An 18,355-nucleotide genomic window follows, 5' to 3' on the forward strand; every position below is an offset into this window, starting at 1 on the left:
TTTTTAGTAGAGACGGGGTTTCACCGTGGTCTCGATCTCCTGACCTCGTGATCCGCCCGCCTCGGCCTCCCAAAGTGCTGTGATTACAAGCGTGAGCCGCCACGCCCAGCCTACACACTTCTATGTGTGTATTACACACACACACACACACACACACATACACACACAGAGAAAGGTATAGCACAGCGGGAAAGCACCCTAAATAGGATTTAAAAAGGACACGCTGACCAGGCGCAGTGGCTCACGCCTGCAATCTCAGCATTTTAGGAGGCCGAGGCGGGCGGATCACCTGAGGTCAGGAGTTCAAGACCAACCTAACCAACATGGTGAAACCATGTCTCTACTAAAAATACAAAAATTAGCCGGGCATGGTGGCGCATGCTTGTGGTACCAGCTACCCGGGAGGCTGAGGCAGGACAATCGCTTGAACCCGGGAGGCAGAGGTTGCAGTGTGCTGAGATCACACCACTGCACTCCAGCCTGGGCGACAGAGCAAGACCTTGTCTCCAAAAAAAAAAAAAAAACACGCTCACAGGTGAGTAAGTCTTCCCCCTACTAAGGCTCTGGGGACTGCCCATCCACAGCTTCTGGAGAGAGACCCTCAAGCCTCCTGATGTGAAGACACAGCTCCCACGTGCAGTGGCCTCACCAGAAGTCAAACTTGATTCTCATGAAGGCTCCAGGTCAGGGTTCCTCAATCTCAGCACTATTGACATTTAGGGCCAAATAAGTTTTTGTTTTTCTGTGCATTGTAGGCTGTTAACAGCATCCCATGGCTCCACCTGCCAGATGCCAGCAGCACTCCCAAGTTGTCACAGCCCAAAATGTCTCAAGACACTGCCGAATGTCCCCGGGGCAGCGCGCGAAACTGTCCCGGATGACAGTCACTGCTACAGATCCAAATACTAATGTACAAAAAACTCAGATGGCAGAGGAGCATGTGTAAAATAAAATTTTAAGGCTGGGCGCAGTGGCTCACGCCTATAATCCCTGCACTCTGGGAGGCCGAGGTAGACGGGTCACTTGAGGTTGGGAGTCCAAGACCAGCCTGACCAACATGAAGAAACCCCGTCTCTATTAAAAATACAAAGTTAGCCGGATGTGGTGGCGCATGCCTGTAATCCCAGCTACTTGGGAGGCTGAGGCAGGAGAATTGCTTGAATCCGGGAGGTGGAGGTTGCGGTGAGCTGAGATCATGCCATTGCACTCCAGCCTGGGCAACAAGAGCAAAACTCCATCTCAAAAAATAATAAAATAAAATAAAATTTTAAAAATCCAGAAGGTAAGAAACTGTAAGACAAACAACAAATAAACTACAATGGGAAAAAAAACAAGAGAAGGGCGAGGAGTATCCATGAAACAACAGGAAATTTAACCACTTGCTAGATGTTTGATATTAAAAGATTAGGTGTGCTAATGGTATTCTGGTCATTTTTAAAAGTCTCTACTTATAGAGATACAAATTGAAATATTTATGGATAAAATGCTATGCATAGTGGGTTAAATGGAGGCCTCCCTCAAAGATGTGTTTGTATCCCGGAACTTGCAAACGTGACCCTATTTGGAAAAAAGGTTTTGTAGATGTAATTACGTAATTACGTGAAGGATCTCAAGAGGAAATGATCCTGAGTATCTGAGTGCGACCTAAATCCAATGAGAAGCGCCCTTCGAAGAGACACACGGAGGAAAGGCCGAGGGAAGACGGAGGCAGAGATTGGAGTGACGCAGCCACAAGCCAAGGGAACGCCTGGAGACGCCAGGAGCAGGAAGAGGCCAGGAATGACCCTCCCCTGAGCCCAGTGAGGAGCACCGCCCTGCCAACGCCTTGATCTCGGACTTCTGGCCTCCTACGCTGGGAAGGAACCAGTTTCTATTGTCCTAAGCCCCTCAGTTTGTGGTCATTTGTATGACATCCCCAGGAAACTAGTACAGATTCATTGCATGTGGGATTTGCTTCAAAATGACCCAGGGGTGGGAAAGTGACCAGCAGTGGAGATGATCCAAGATTGACCAGGGGCTGATCAATGTTGGAGCTGGCAATGGGCACGTGGGAGTTCATCATACTGTTCTCTTTACTCTTGCAAATGTTTGAATTTCCCATGACAAACTTTTTTCCTCTATGAAAAATTTAAGGTTGGCTGGGCATGGTGGCTCACGCCTGTAATCCCAGCACTTTGGAAGGCCGAGGCGGACGGATCACGAGGTCAGGATATCAAGACCATCCTGGCTAACATGGTGAAACACCGTCTCTACTAAAAATAAAAAAAAATAAAAAAAATAGCCTGACGTGGTGGCACATCCCAGCTACACAGGAGGCTGAGGAAGGAGAATCGCCTAAACCCAGGAGGTGGAGGTTGCAGTGAGCCGAGATCATGCCACTGCACTCCAGCCTGGGCAACAGAGCAAGATTCCATCTCAAAAAAAAAAAAAAAAAAAAAATTTAAGGTTTGATAGAGCTAGAAAAGGTGTGGGGGGTGGGGGAACAAAACAAAAAAAGAAAAAAAATTAAATTTAAATTAAAAAAAAGAAGAAAAAACAATAAAGGAAAAAAGCTTGACATTCTCCGGAATGGTTCAGTTCAGTTCTTCTGCCATAGTAGCTGCATTTCAAGTGCTCAACAGCAATATGTGGTTAGTGGCTACTGCACTGGACCATGCACTGGAATTTTCCTCGTTCCAGAAAGTTCTATCAGTTGCGCCACAGAGACCCCATCAGGAGGAGAGAGACCCCCCATCTCTCTCTATGCTGGAGAGCCACTTGCAGACCCTGCCCGAGTGGGGCGTACCTGGCTCTTTTTCTCCTTCTGTTCTAAGATTTTCTGCAGCACTTTCTTCTCCTTCTTGGTCAGAGGCTTCTTCTCCTTCTTTGACAGGGGAGGGGCTTTGGTCTTCTTTTTCTTCTTCCCCGGTAGAACGAGCGCATTGCTTGCATCAACTCCCTTCAACGTGTCCTTGTCTGAAAGAGCACAGTTATTAAGTCTCCATTCTCCTTGAGGTAGCTCTGGTCCCGCCTCCCACAGGCCCCCTGACCCGCATGGGGGCCTCCTGAGCCTGCACACAGGAACAGGGGGGTCTGTGAGGTCAAATCTATTTTCATAACAATACTATGATGTTCTCAAGGCCAGGCGCAGGGGCTCATGCCTGTAATCCCAGCACTTCGGGAGGCTGAGGCAGGTGGCTCACTTGAGGTCAGGAGTTCGAGACCAGCCTGGCCTACATGGCGAAACCCTGTCTCTACTAAAAATACAAAAATTAGCCAGGTGTGGTGGTGGGTGCCTGTAATCCCAGCTATTTGGGAGGCTGAGACAGGAGAATCTCTTGAAACTGGGAGGTGGAGGTTGCAGTGAGCCGAGACCGTGTCACTGCACTCCAGCCTGGGCGACAGAGTGAGACTCCCGTCTCAAAAAAAAAAAAACCAAAAAAACAATACTTTTCTCTTTTTGTTTTTTTGAGATGGTGTCTCACTTTGTCCCCCAGACTAGAGTGCAGTGGTGCGATCTCGGCTCACTGCAACCTCCGCCTCCCAGGTTCCAGCAATCCTCCTGCCTCAGCCTCCCGAGTAGCTGGGATTACAGGCATGTACCACCACGCCCCAGCTAATTTTTGTATTTTTAGTAGAGACGGGGTTTTACCATGTTAGCCAGGTGGTCTCGAACTCCTGACCTCAAGTGAGCCACCCGCCTCAGCCTCCCAAAGTGCTGGGATTACAGGCGTGAGCCACCGCGCCCAGCCTGATGTTCTGTTAAGAGTGTACGGTGGGGCCGGGCACGGTGGCGCACACCTGCAATCCCAGCACTTTGGGAAAATCACCTGAGGCCAGGAGTTGGGGACCAGCCTGGCCAACATGGCAAAACCCCATCTCTACAAAAAATACAAAAACTAGCCAGGTGTGATGGCATGCCCCTATAATCCCAGCTACACGGGAGGCTGAGGCATGAGAACTGCTTGAACCCGGGAGGTGGAGGTTGCAGTGGGCAGAGATCATGCCACTGCACTCCAGCCTAGGCGACAGAACAAGGCTCTATTTCCAAAAAAAAAAAAAGAAAGAAAGTATATAGTGGACTGGGCTAAGTTTCTGTCATATCTATTTCTAAACATAATAGTTTGAAAGTATACAATCCAGACAATTTTAGAAAAATTCAGTTATCATATCACTCTTCAACTCCACCAACTGCAGAATCTTAGGTAAGACAGACCTTAGCAAGTATCTGTGTCTGCCTGATGTCTGATGCTGGGGTTTGCTCTCCGGTGTTCCTGTGTGGGGAGGATCTGATTCTTTGATTAACCGTTTGGTTTCTATGTCTTTATGTTACAAAGAGGACAGGTTTTGTGACCCTAATTAATTAAGTACAATGGGCTGGGTGTGGTGGCTCACGCCTGTAATCCCAGCACTTTGGGAGGCCGAGGCAGGCAGATCACCTGAAGTCAAGAGATTGTGCCACTGCACTCCAGCCTGGCAACAGAGCAAGGCTCCATCTCAAATAAATAAATAAATAAAAGAAGGTAATCTGAGTCATGTTCTTATGAGATTCCTCTGGCCCCTGAGAAAGGCAGGGATACATGGAAATGTCCTGTTCTGATGTGAGAAACAACTTTCCCCAAATCTCTGGGTCTGAGAGACCTCAGCCCCTCTGCTCAGGTGGTGCAGTTCCAAGTGTCAGCCCGGTGTCTACGGCTGTCTTTGAGGTGCCATCCTGAATTGTCACTGCCATCATAACGGTTGTCACCTGTCCCGGGACACACCCCACCTCTGTAACCTTTCTTTACTTTTCAAAGCAACATATTTTCCCAGATTACCATCTCCAAAACTCTGATAGGAGGTAAGACGGCTGCTACAGGTTAAATATCCCTTTCCAGAAATGCTAGGGACCAGACGTGTTTTAGATTTAGGAACATCTGTATTCTATTCACTGGTTGAGAATCCCTAATATAAAAATTTGACATCTGGAATGCTCCAATGAGCATTTCCTTAAGTGTCATGTTGACACTCTAAAACTTTTGAATTTTGGAGTATTTTGGATTAAGGCTGCTCAACGTGTGCTACTGGTCCCATTCTGCAGACGTGAAAAGGAAGGCACAGAGATGTTAGGGGATCTGCCTCAACTCCCAGCCTGTCTGTGGAACCTTTTTTTTTTTTTTTTTGAGATGGAGTCTCACTCTCTCACCCAGGCTAGAGTACAGTGGTGCGATCTTGGCTCACTGCAACCTCCGTCTCCTGGGTTCAAGCCATTCTCCTGCCTCAGCCTCCCGAGTAGCTGGGACTACAGGTGCCCACCACCACGCCTCCTCTGCTCTAAACGCTCCCATGGCTGCCCTCTCCCGTGGAGAAAAAGCCCCAGTCCTCGCCAAGACTGCAGTCCAGGCCCGACCTGCCCTGGCCCCCTGTTTTTTCTCTCATCTCCAGGCAGCCACTCAGGTCTCCTTCAGATCTTGACTGTAACAGAGTGATGTCTTCTCCAGCAACTCTATGGGATGCTGCAACCCACCCAATAACCTCTTCTGTTTTATCTGCTCACTGTATCCACAGAACTTTCTAGGTTTATTCTTTGCCTGTCTCCTCCTATACAGCAGGTAAACTCAGGGATTTTCTAAAAATCTCCCTTTCTGCTATGTCTCCAGTGCCTAGAATAGTGCCTGGCATGTAATAAGGGCTACTCCTAAAAAGGGGTCTAAGAGAAATGTCAGCCAGCCTGGAGCTGAGCAGACAAGACTGGGCTGAAAATACACATTTGGGGGTCGCTGGAGATTATAAAGAGATTATAATCGAAGTCATGGGAACGGATGGAACTACTCCTATTTTTTTTTTGCCAAAGTCTCCATGTTACTATTTGAGGGCGAGAGAAATCCCGGGTATTCCATATACACTGTTAAAACTAGGCTGTCACTAAGCCCCTCTCCTTTGGATCATCTGGAATGGGGGGACCCATTCCCCCATTCCAGATGATCCATCCCACCCCTCTGGGATCCCCACCCGAGAATCCTGAAGGCAGGGCACAGGCCGCCCTGGGAAATCCCCGAAATCCAGCCCCCGTCCGGGGATGTCTTACCCTCCAGTTCCAGCTGCACGGGGGGCGACTCGGGGGGGCCCTTCGAGGGGCCGGGGCCCGCCTGCTGGCGCCCCTTGATGTTGTACCGCCGGCGCAGCTTCCCCATGGCGACTAGGCCCGGGTGGGCACTCCAGCGGGCCGAACCAGCAGAGCAATCTGAAACCCAGCCCACGTGGGTTCCCAGACCACCAACTCCGGCCGTGAGACTTCCGGGTTGCGATATCGCGAGAGCTGTAACTGACTTTGCCGCTGAGGGGCGGGGTTGGAAGAGAAACCCAGCGAAGAGAAGAGGCGGAGCCGGGCCGGGTAGGGGGCGGGGCTATTTAGAGAAGTAGGCGGGGCCTGAGGTCGCAGCTCAGGCCCGAGTTTAAGTCCGGGGCTGTTCTCGCTTGGGGTAGTCTGGGTTTAAATATGAATTATATCTACTGATACTAATTTGGCTGCTTGGGAGAGGAAGTGTTTTGCCACCTTTTAAAATATACCCCGCCCCCAGTACTCCAAACTTCTTCCCCCCAACCCTGGTTTGCGCATCTGCATTTTCTGATATTCCTACAAGAAACGTATTAGTCGTGTAGTTTTAAAAAGGCACCAAATATTTCCATCACAGGGATAGATGGAAGATCTAAAAGGAGGCCTCTACAGGCGCGGTGGCTCACGCCTGTAATCCCAGCACTTTTGGAGGCCGAGGCGGGTGGATCACGAGGTCAGGAGTTCAAGACCAGGCTGGCCAAGATGGTGAAACCCCCGTCTCTACTAAAAATACAAAAAAAAATTAGCTAGGCCTGGTGGCAGGCGTCTGTAATCCCAGCTACTCGGGAGGCTGAGGCAGAGAATTGATTGAACCCGGGAGGTGGAGGTTGCAGTGAGCCGAGATTGCACCACTGCACTTCAGCCTGGGCAACAGAGCTAGACTGTCTCAAAAAAAAAAAAAATTAAAGTTATCTATTAGATAACTTTAAATTCCCGTTACCGCATCACATTGTAACACACTGGGAAACAATGCATTATTATTATTATTGAGACAAGGTCTGGCTTTGTTGCCCAGGCTGGAGTGTAGTGGAGCAATCTCGGCTAACTGCAACCTCTGCCTCCCGGGTTCAAACGATTCTCCTGACTCAGCCTTCTGAGTAGCTGGGACTACAGGTGCCCACCACCACCCCCGGCTAGTTTTTGTATTTTAGTAGAAATAGAGTTTCACCATGTTGGCCAGGCTGGTCTCGAACTCCTGACCTCAGGTGATCTGCCTGCCTTGGCCTCCCAAAGTGCTGGGATTACAGGCGTGAGCCACCACACCCAACTTTTTTTTTTTTTTTTTTTTTTTTAAGAGACAAGATCTCGCCCTGTGGGCCAGGCCAGAGTGCAGTGGTGCAATCACCACTTGCTGCAGCCTTGACCTCTCCTTCCACCTCAGCCTCCTGAGTAGTTAGGACTACAGGCACACACCACCACGACCGGCTAATTTTTCTATTTTTTTATAGAGATGGTGTCTCCCTATGTTGCTTAGACTGGTCTCAAAATTCTGGGCTCAAGGGATCCGCTTGTCTCGGCCTCCCAAAGTGCTGGAATTACAGGCATAAGCTACCGTGAAGGCCTTAATGGCATTTAAAAAAATCATAATTAGCGTATCAAATCTGTGGGGTTTTTTTGTTTGTTTGCTTGTTTTTGTTTTTTTGAAACAGAAATCTCCCTCTGATGCCCAGGCTGGAATGTAGTGGAGCAATCTCGGCTCACTGCAACCTCCACCTCTAGGGTTCAAGCTATTCTCCTGTCTCAACCTTCCAAGTAGCTGGGATTACAGGCACCCACCAAGATGCCCATCTAATTTTTGTATTTTTAGTAGAGATGGGGTTTCACCATGTTGGCCAGGATGGTCTCAAACTCCTGACATCAAGTGATCCACCCACCTTGGCCTCTCAAAATGATGAGATTACAGGCCTGAGCCACCGCACTCAGGCTCACATCTGTGTTTTTATGGATTTTGTTGCTTAGGATGATAGTGATCTAAAGTGTCTTCTTTAAATATGTTTATTTAAATAAAAGTTTAAGAAACGTTTAAAAAATGTTAAGTAGGTCGTAGTATACTTGCCTATATTTCCTTCTAAAATGTAATATATCAATGAATTACCTTCCAGAAGGTATAGACCATCCTAGACAGCAAGAAGAAGGCAGATACATAACAGCATGGATGGATCTCACAAATATAAAGTTGAACAAAAGCCAGGCGTGGTGGCTCATGCCTGTAATTCCAGCACTTTGGGAGGCCGAGGCAGGCGGATCCCCTGAGGTCAGGAGTTTGAGACCAGCCTGGCCAACATGGCGAAACTCGTCTCCACTAAAAATACAAACATTAGCCGGGTGTGGTGGCGCGTGCGTATAGTCCCAGCTACATGGAAGGCTGAGGCAGGAGAATCGCTTGAACCCGAGAGGCGGAGGTTGCAGTGAGCCGAGATCATGCCACTGCACTCCAGCCTGGGCAACAGAGCAAGACTCCGTCTCAAAAAACAAAAAATAAATAAAAAATAAAGTTGAACAAAAGAAGCCAACCCCCAGAGTACTGTGTGGTTCCATTTACGTAAACTTCAAACACAGGCAAATGAATCCCCTAAATTTTAAGAGGAACATAGTGAATGGGAGGGGACAAAGGGAGGCTTTGGGGGGAACTGGTAATGTTTCGTTTCTTGATTTGGGTGCTGGTTACCTTGTGTATTCAGTTTGTGAAAATTCATAAAAATTTATATGATTGTGTATTTTTCTGTATGTTATACCTTAATTAAAAAGTTTATTATTATTATTATCATTTTTTGTAGACATAGGTCTCACTATGTTGGCCAGGCTGGCCTCGAACTCCTGTGTTCAAGCAATCCTCCTGCCTTGGCCTCCCAAAACAAGCATGTGCCACTACACCCGGCGTAAAAAAAGGTTTTTGTTTTGTTTTGTTTTTGGGACGGAGTTTCACTCTTGTTGCCCAGGCTGGAGTGCAGTGGCTCAGTCTCGGCTCACTGCAACCTCCGCCTCCCAGGTTTAGGCGATTCTCCTGCCTCAGCCTCCCGAGTAGCTGGGATTACAAGCAGGCACCACCATAACTGGCTCATTTTGGATTTTTTTTTTTTTAAACGGAGTCTCGCTCTGTTGCCCAGGCTGGAGTGCAGTGGCACGATCTCGGCTCACTGCAACTTCCGCCTCCCGGGTTCACGCCATTCTCCTGCCTCAGCCTCTGAGTAGCTGGGACTACAGGCGCCCGCCTCCACGCCCGGCTAATTTTTTGTATTTTTAGTAGAGACGCGGTTTCACCGTGTTAGCCAGGATGGTCTCAATCTCCTGACCTCGTGATCCGCCCGCCTCGGCCTCCCAAATTGCTGACCTCATGATCCGCCCGCCTCGGCCTCCCAAAGTGCTGGGATTACAGGCGTGAGCCATGGCGCCAGGCCTCATTTTGTATATTTAGTAGAGACGGTGGGGGGGGGGGGGTTTCTCCATGTTGGTCAAACTGATCTCAAACTCCCGACCTCAGGTCGCCCGCCTCAGCCTCCCAAAGTGCTGGAATCACAGGCGTTAACCACCGCACCCGGCCTACAAAAAAGTTTTTAAAAAGATAAACAATACAGGAAAAAATGTGCAAAGGATATGAATAGGTAATTCACAGAGAAGTAATTCAAATGGCCAATAAATCTATGAAAATCTTACTAGGAATCCAGAAAATGTAAATTCAAAAATAAGAGCATTTTTTATTCTTTGGACTGGCAAAAATTGAGTTTTATTTTCTTGGTTGTCTAAAAAAAATGTTGGTTAGACTTGTTTGATTTAGGATGCAAACAGGGTCCTTGCATTGCATGGGTTATTATGGTTCTTAAGTCTTTAAAACCAATTATCCTCCTCTCCGCTCACCTTTTATACCGCTTATTTATTGAACAAACTGGGTCGTTTGTTTCGTAGAATGCCCCACATGCTGGAGTTGGTTGGTTGCTTCTGCTGCTTCTAAGTTTTCCTTATCTGCCATATTTCCTGTAAACTGTAGGTTTGATCTAGAGGCCCCATCAGGTTAATGCTCAACTTGTCTTGGCAAGAATCCATCGCAGGTGGCGCTGGTACTTCCTGGCACTAAGATCGATTGGCGGGGACCGGGACTTCGCGGCTTGGCCCCTCCATTTTTAAGTTTCCCGCCAAACCCTCGCCTCTTGGTTTTACCCATTTCTGATGACCATCGCGTGAATCCATCATTCCATTGAGGGGTGCCAAATAATTTTCGGATTCCCTCATTCATCCTCATGTATTAGCTGGACTTTGCTAAAAGAAAGTTCCTCCCCAACTATTTTGGGGCTCTGAAATACAGTTCATTCAGGAAGGGCAGGAGGATGCCTGATGCTTTCTTGTTATTTAAAATTTTCAGAATGAATGAGCTGATGCCCACGAGGGCCAATTTTGGGGTACCATTATAATACATTCAGGGAGATTACATATATGTCTATTTCATGTTTTCCAATCTGTTGCAGTCACTTTCCTGGTTGAAGCTGTTGCAAGTTTTACAGGCACAGGTTGCTTTTCCACGGATAAGTTAAAAAAGAGAATTTTTTTTAAATGATGAGAAGCCGCACCAGGTCGGGGCAGGCTTCCGGGAGGCGGGCGCGGGGCCCCGGGGCCGGGTCGCGTTGGTCCCGCGCCGGGGGCGGGGCGCGGCGTGGGCTGGGCCGTGCGCCTTTGCGCGCGGGGCGGGGCGGGTGGCGCAGCAGCGGCGGCGGCGGCAGCGGCGGCTGTGGGTAAAGGCGCGGTGTGCGGCCCCCGTGCGCGCCAACCCTGCCCTCGCCGGAGCCCGCGGCGGCCCAGCGCACGGCCCTCACCCCGCACCGCGACCCCGCACCCTGCCGGCCGAGCATGGGCGCACGCGCCTCAGGCGGGCCCCTGGCCCGGGCCGGGCTCCTGCTGCTGCTGCTGCTGCTGCTGCTGCTGCTCGGGCTGCTGGCCCCGGGCGCGCAGGGGGCGCGGGGCCGCGGCGGCGTGGAGAAGAACAGCTACCGCCGCACGGTCAACACCTTCTCCCAGAGCGTCAGCAGCCTCTTCGGCGAGGACAACGTGCGCGCCGCTCAGAAGGTGGGCGCCGCGCCCGCGCCCGCGGTCACCTTGCCCCGGCCGCCGCGCACCTGGCTACCGGGGCCGACCTGGGAGGAGCGCGGCCTCCGGGGCTGCCCGCCCGGCCGGCGCGCGGGAAGAGGGGGTCCGGCCTGCGCCTCAGGGCCTGCCGCCTGCGGCCCTCGCCGGGCCTGACCAGTGTGGGTCTGGGCGGCCGGGCCTCGGGGCGCCCTCTCCTCTGCGCCGCACTTCTCCTTGGACCTTGCCCCCGCGGTCGGCGCAGCCAGAGTCTCTCCCGGCTGCGCTGACGCCCGCCGCGCGTCTCATTCATTCATTCACCGCGTTTGAATGGCTCCTACTGTGAGCCAGGCAGCGCGCTGGCGCCCTCGGTCCCCACGCGGCTGCGCCCTCCCCAGCTACCCCGGGTTTGTCCTAGCCTCGCATCCCGACCCACTTCCCCTGGGACCTTCTGCCCCACTCCTCCTCCTGCTTTGAAGATACTTGGAGTTGTTTTTACTTTACAAGAAAGGGAGCAATGCGATTTGCTCGGTGGCTTTGGGAAACCGAGCACCTACTGTGTGCGGGGCTTTTCGCGTGGAGCCTTTTGTTTAGTTTGGGGAGGTCCCGGATCCTGCAGCCTCCTGGGAAGGGTGTTGAGTCCCAGGAGGAGCGCAGGGGGTTTTCCCCAATTCCTGCTCTCTGGAGCTGGGTGCGATAGGGGTGCCATTCCGGGCCGAAGTCCGCCGACCAGCTTCTGAGAAGGAGGAAGTTACTGGGGACAGTTGTGTGTGGTATTGCGGTTCCTTTGCTGTTCCCTGGGGAGGAGGGGGATCTTGCTTGCTGCCAGCCTTCCTGGGGTTTTGGAGTCAGGGAAGTTTGGGTTCAAGTTGGAGCTCTACCAGTTGGATGGCTTTGGGGAAGTGACTTCACTTCTTTGAGCTTGTTTCTTTATTTGTTAAATGGGGATAGTAATCATACCCCTTCATTGCGAGGTTGTAATTACGACTAGTTGGTACCTTCCTGGCCCGGAATCATGGCTAAAAAGTTAAAGTTTTCTGCTCATTGAGAGGGAGTGGGGAATAGAAGGGAACATGAAGGCCCAAATCAAATTGACTGCATGTTCTTACTGGATAACATGAAAGGTTAATTTGTTAGGAAAACGGTTACTTTTGACCTCCCTCTCCTATGGGCAGGGGCACCTCTTGCACAGGTGGGTCCGTGTCTTCATACATGTGGGGGAGAGAACGCTTTGTAGGTGGCCAAAGAGGGGCAAGGAAGCAGGGCTGAACGCCTGAATGTGAAAAGGTTGCCCTGGAGTGTGGCGGTGGAAAGGATCAGGGGTGTGAGTGTAGGGAGTCTCACTTACTTCCTCTTGATGCTGTTCCGGAGCCATTTGAAGGCAGAAATCATTTGTTTTAGAGCAAAAATAAGCCTGTCTTTTTCACTCAGGGTGACCACAGGATCCCCATGTCTCAACTGACGGTGGTTCCATGTGACAATCTAAGGCCAACAAACATGAAATATGAGTGGATATTTAAGACTTTTACTTAAATAAGACAATCTGTATTCTGGCAGAGCATCTCCGAATCTGGGGGTCAGAGCTCTTCCTGGGCTAGACCGGGGTTTGTGCCTTTAATAGAGATGCTAATGATTACTAAGTGCTTTTGTAGATAGAATAACCTTATGTAATCCTTAGAATGACCCTGTGCGGTAGGTACTGTTATTGTTCCCATTTGACAAATGAGGAAACTGAGACACAGAGCAGTGAAGTGGCTGGTTTCAGGTCAGATGAGTGGCAGAGCCAGGATGTGAACCTCGGCACAGTGGACATGGAGCCCACATTGGTATCTCTCGCCTGTTTTCCTGCCTCATGACCCCTTCCCTATTCCCCGAGTCAGTACAGCATCCAGAGGCTGACCTGACTTGTTTCTTTCCTTTTTGTTTTTTTGAGACGGGGGTCTGGCTCTGTTGCTCAGGCTGGAGTGCAGTGGCGTGATCTCGTCTCATTACAACCTCCACCTCCCAGGTTCAAGCGATCTTCCCCTCTCACCCTCCCAAGTAGTTGGGATTACAGGTGTCCACCACCATGCCTGGCTTAAGTTTTGTATTTTTAGTAGAGAAGAGGTTTCAACATGTTGACCAGGCTGGTCTCGAACTCCTGACCTCAAGTGATCCTCCCGCCTCGGCCTTCCAAAGTGCTGGGATTACAGGTGTGAGCCATTGCACCTGGCCTGACTTATTTTATTTCCTGCTGCGTGTAGCCCACACTGGCCAGGCTTGGGGATATTGTTTTCTTAATTTTATGGGGTTTTTAAAAAATTTAATTAATTAATTTATTTTTTGAGATGGACTGTTACTCTGTCACCCAAGCTGGAGTGCGTTGGCACGATCTTGGCTCACTGCAACCTCTGCCTCCTGGGCTCAAGCGATTCTCCTGTCTCACCCTCCTGAGTAGCCGGAATTCCAAGTGAGCCCCACCACATCCGGCTAATTTTTTATGTTTGGTAGAGATGAGGTTTCACCATGTTGGCCAGGCTGGTCTCAAACTCCTGACCTCAAGTGATCTGCCCGCCTCAGCCTCCCAAAAGTGCTGGGATTACAGGCGTAAGCCACCATGCCCAGCCTGTTTTGTGAATTTTAAATAAAGGAAAACTGGGTCTGCTAGCAGCTGTAGTTTTCAGCATGCCTGGGTTTACTAATTAGAGCCAAACCTGCTTTGTGAAGTTTAATGGTATTTAAAAAATCACCCCATAGTCTTTTTTTTTTTTTTTTTTTTTTTTGAGATGGAATCTTGCTTTGTCGCCCAGGCTGGAATGCAGTGGTGCAGTCTTGGCTCGTGGCAACCTCTGCCTCCCAGGTTCAAACAATTCTCCTGCCTCAGCCCTCTGAGTAGCTGAGATTATAGGCGTGTGCGCCACCATGCACGGCTAATTTTTGTATTTTTAGTAGAGATGGGGTTTCACCATGTTGGCCAGGCTGGTTTCGAACTCCTGACCTCGTAATCTGCCCTCCTCAGCCTCCCAAAGTGCTGTGATTAGAGGCGTGAGCCACCGTGCCCGGCCCCCCATATTCTAATCTAGGACTTGTCTGAAATAAACCTATGACCATCCTGTTTGGAGCATGGGAACAGACATGAGTTTGAATCCTGGCTGTTTCTCACTCGCTCTGTGACCCTGGGCCAGTTGCTTTACTTCTCTTTTTTTTTTTTTTTTTTTTTTTTTTTTTTTGAGATGCAGTCTGGCTTCTCCCAGGCTGGAGTGCAGTGGCGAGATCTCGGCTCACTGCAACCTCTGCCTCTTGAATTCAAGCAATTCTCCTGCTTCAGCCTCCCTAGTAGCTGGGATTACAGGCAGATGCCACCACGACCAGCTAATTTTTGTATTTTTAGTAGAAACAGGGTTTCACTGTGTTGGCCAGGCTGATCTTGAACTCATGACCTCAGGTGATCTGCCTGCCTCGGCCTCCCAAAGTGCTGGATTTACAGGCATGAACCACCATGCACCGCCCAGTTGCTTTACTTATCTGTGTCCCATTTGTGCAGAGGAGATAAATTGGGGAATTAAAGGAGATTGGTTGGGCTGCACAATGCCAGGCACTCAATAAGCGTTTAGTAAATGCTAGAATATTTCTATGTGAAGGGAATTTGTCTGGTAGAAGAGTGATAGACCTGTTAATTCCTTTAAGTGATGCCCTGGCACGGTGGCTCACACCTGTAATCCCAGCACTTTGGGAGGCCAAGGCGGGCAGCTCATCTGAAGTCAGGAGCTCAAGACCAGCCTGGTCAACATGGTGAAACCCCGTCTCTACTAAAAATACAAAAATTAGGCCAGGTGTGGTGGCTCACGCCTGTAATCCTAGCACTTTGGTAGGCCAAGGCGGATGGATCACCTGAGGTCAGGAGTTCAAGACCAGCCTGACCAACATGGTGAAATCCTGTCTCTACCAAATACAAAAAATTAGCCGGGCGTGGTGGTGCATGCCTGTAATCCCAGCTACTTGGGAGCCTGAGGCAGGAGAATCGCTTGAACCCAGGAGGCTGCCGTTGCAGTGACCCGAGATTGCACCATTGCGCGCCAGCCTGGGCAACAAGAATGAAACTCCGTCTCAAAAAAAAAAAAAAAAAATTAGCTGGGTGTGGTGGTGCACTACTGTAATCCCAGCTACTTGGGAGGCTGAGGCAGGAGAATAGATTGAGCCCAGGAGGCTGAGGTTGCGGTGAGGTTGAGTTGCCCCACTGCACTCAAGCCTGGGCGACAGAGACTCCGTCTCAAAAAAAATTATTAAGCAACTTATACACATGTGTTCACAGCAACACTTTTTACAATAGCTAAAAAGTGGAAATATCCCGGCCGGGCGCGGTGGCTCAAGCCTGTAATCCCAGCACTTTGGGAGGCCGAGGCGGGCGGATCACGAGGTCAGGAGATGGAGACCATCCTGGCTAACATGGTGAAACCCCGTCTCTACTAAAAATACAAAAAATTAGCCGGGTGTGGTGGTGGGCGCCTGTGGGCTGAGAGGCAGGAGAATGGCGTGAACCCGGGAGGCGGAGCTTGCAGTGATCCGAGACTACCCCACTGCACTCCAGCCTGGGCGACAGAGCGAGACTCCGTCTCAAAAAAAAAAAAAAAAAAGGTGGAAATATCCCAAATGTCTTAACAGCTGATGAAGGGATAAAATGTGATGTGTCTGTATAATGAAATATGATTCAGCCATAAAAAGGAATGAAGTATTGCTGTATGCTACAACTTGGACGAACCTTGAATAAAAAAATGAGAGAAGCCAGACACGAAAGGGCACACGTTATATATGATTCCATTTACAGCACATGAAATATCTGGAATAGGAAGATCCATGGAGACAGAAAGCAGATGGGTGGTTGCCAGGAGCTGGGGGAGGGAGCAATGGGGGAATTACTGCTTAATTGATCTAGGGTTTCCTTTTGGGGTGATGACAGATTGTGGAACTAGATAATGATGGTTGCATGACATTGTGAATGTACTCACTGCCACTGAATTGTACACTTTAAAATGGTTAAAATGGCCAACTTCATGTGTATATGACTGCAATTTTTTAAAAAAATTGGCCTGGTGCAGTGGCTCACATCTGTAATCCCACCACTTTGGGAGGCCTAGGTGGGAGGATCGCTTGAGCCCAGGAGTTTGAGACCAGCCTGGGCAACATAGTGAGACCCCATCTCTACGAAAAACCAAAAACATTAGCTAGGCATGGTGGTGCACACCTGTGGTCCCAGCTACTTGGGAAGTTGCATTGGGAGGATCACTTGATCCTCTGGGAGGTTGAGACTGCAGTGAGCTGTGATCACACCACTGTACTCCAGCCTCAGGGACAGCACAAGACTCTGTCTCCAAAAAAAACAAATGAAAAATTTCAAGCACCTACTGTATGTGGAGAAAATGATTCCTCTCAGGCAAAATATAGCTGGACTGATGTGGTGGGAACATCCTGAATGCACATGCTCATCCTGAAGAACAGGTTGAGAAACTAGTACTTTTTTCCCTTGCTCCTTGGTCGTAGTTGCATGGAATACAATTTCATGTAGTTCTGAAGGTTAAGAAACTAACTCCACTTCCCACTCCTGACTCGTCTCCCACCCCTTTCCCCGAAGCAGCCAGATATTCTGAACATGTATAAATATATGGATCTATAGATCTACTCCCTGTTGTTGGTTTTTGTTTATTTTGCGCTATGCACACTGTTTTGTATTTTTATTTTATTTTTCCCTGAGACAGAGTCTCACTCTGTCACCCAGGCTGGAGTGCAGTAGCTCGATCTTGGCTCACTGCAGTCTCTACCTCCCGGGCTCAAGTGATCCTCCTGCGTCAGCCTCCCGAGTAGCTGGGATTACAGGTCTGCACCACCATGCCCTGCTAAGTTTTTTATTTTTTGTAGAGGTGTGGTTTCGCTATATTGCCCAGGCTGGTCTCTAACTCCTGGCCTCCAGTGATCTACCTGCCTCGGCCTCCCAGAGTGCTGGCATTACAGGCGTGAGCCACTGCACCAGCCCCTGTTTTTAAAAATGAATAAATTTTGGGCTGGGCGCGGTGCCTCACGCCTGTAATCCCAGCACTTTGGGAGGCTGAGGCGGGCAGATCACAAGGTCAGGAGATCGAGACCATCCTGGTGAACATTGTGAAACCCCATCTCTACTAAAAATACAAAAAATTATCTGGGCGTGGCGGTATGCGCCTGTAGTCCCAGCTACTAAGGAGGCTGAGGCAGGAGGATGGCGTGAACCCGGGAGGCGGAGCTTGTAATGAGCCAAGATCGCGCTACTGCACTCCAGCCTGGGCAACAAAGCAAGACTCTGTCTCAAAAAAATAAATAAATAAATAAATTTTAGAGGGCCGGGTACAGTGGCTCACGCCTATAATCCCAGCACTTTGGGAGGCTGAGGTGGGTAGATCACCTGAGGTCAAGAGTTCGAAACCAGCCTGGCCAACATGGTGAAACCCTGTCTCTACTAAAAATACAAACATTAACCAGGCCTGGTGGCATGTGCCTGTAGTCCCACCTACTCGGAAGGCTGAGACAGGAGAATCGCTTGAACCCCGGAGGTGGAGATTATAGTGAGTGGAGTTCATGCCACTGCACTCCAGCCTGGGCAACAGAGTGAGAATCTGTCTCAAAAAAAAAAAAAAAAGGAAGATCAGAACTTATCAGTACATAGACTTTGCTTCCTCCTTGTGAAGGGCTGCAAAGAGCACATTGCTGTAAGGATGTGCCATTGTTGAACCTGCCCCTGGTGGCTAACATTTGATCCTGTCTCGGGCCACTCTAAACACAGCTGCAGTGTAGGTCTTTCTATATGTATTGTTTTGTGTGCACCTAGACAAGTTCATCTGTAAATTGTTAGAAATTGAATTGCTGAGTCAGAAGGTCTATGCATTTAAAAAGAAGTTTTTTGTTTTTTTTTTTTTGAGACGGAGTCTCGCTGTGTCACCAAGGCTGGAGTGCAGTGGCGCGATCTCGGCTCACTGCAAGCTCCGCCTCCTGGGTTCACGCCATTCTCCTGCCTCAGCCTCCCAAGTAGCTGGGACTACAGGTGCCTGCCACCACGCCCGGCTAATTTTTTGTATTTTTAGTAGAGACAGGGTTTCACCGTGTTAGCCAGGATGGTCTCAATCTCCTGACCTCGTGATCCGCCCGCCTCGGCCTCCCAAAGTGCTGGAATTACAGGGGTGAGCCAGCACTCCCTGCTCTTTTACTTTTTTTTTTTTTTTTTAT

At 49.6% G+C, this 18,355-nt stretch overlaps 2 protein-coding genes across 4 annotated transcripts in view; one reads left to right on the forward strand and one right to left on the reverse strand.

Annotated features, from left to right (window-relative positions):
- DHX37 (DEAH-box helicase 37) overlaps nucleotides 1-6,279 on the reverse strand; it is a 42,864-nt gene extending 36,585 nt beyond the window's left edge. For 2 of the 3 annotated variants that reach the window (XM_054443828.2, XM_054443827.2), the window contains exons 1-2: nucleotides 6,047-6,279; nucleotides 2,786-2,955 (exon numbers count right to left, since the gene is read on the reverse strand). In XM_054443828.2, the coding sequence (XP_054299803.1) occupies nucleotides 2,786-2,955; nucleotides 6,047-6,152 (276 nt within the window). In that variant the 5' untranslated portion in view covers nucleotides 6,153-6,279. The remainder of the gene's footprint in view (nucleotides 1-2,785; nucleotides 2,956-6,046) is intronic. The other variant, XM_054443825.2, reaches the window with a different exon arrangement.
- A 4,481-nt stretch (nucleotides 6,280-10,760) lies between these two features.
- The window catches only part of BRI3BP (BRI3 binding protein), a 33,900-nt gene continuing 26,305 nt past the window's right edge, over nucleotides 10,761-18,355 (forward strand). Inside the window, exon 1 of the mRNA XM_054444074.2 lies at nucleotides 10,761-11,131. Coding sequence (XP_054300049.1) covers nucleotides 10,916-11,131 — 216 coding nt within the window. The 5' untranslated portion in view covers nucleotides 10,761-10,915. The remainder of the gene's footprint in view (nucleotides 11,132-18,355) is intronic.

The sequence above is a fragment of the Pongo pygmaeus genome, chromosome 10 (genome assembly GCF_028885625.2).
Source record: "Pongo pygmaeus isolate AG05252 chromosome 10, NHGRI_mPonPyg2-v2.0_pri, whole genome shotgun sequence".
Taxonomy (NCBI): domain Eukaryota; kingdom Metazoa; phylum Chordata; class Mammalia; order Primates; family Hominidae; genus Pongo; species Pongo pygmaeus.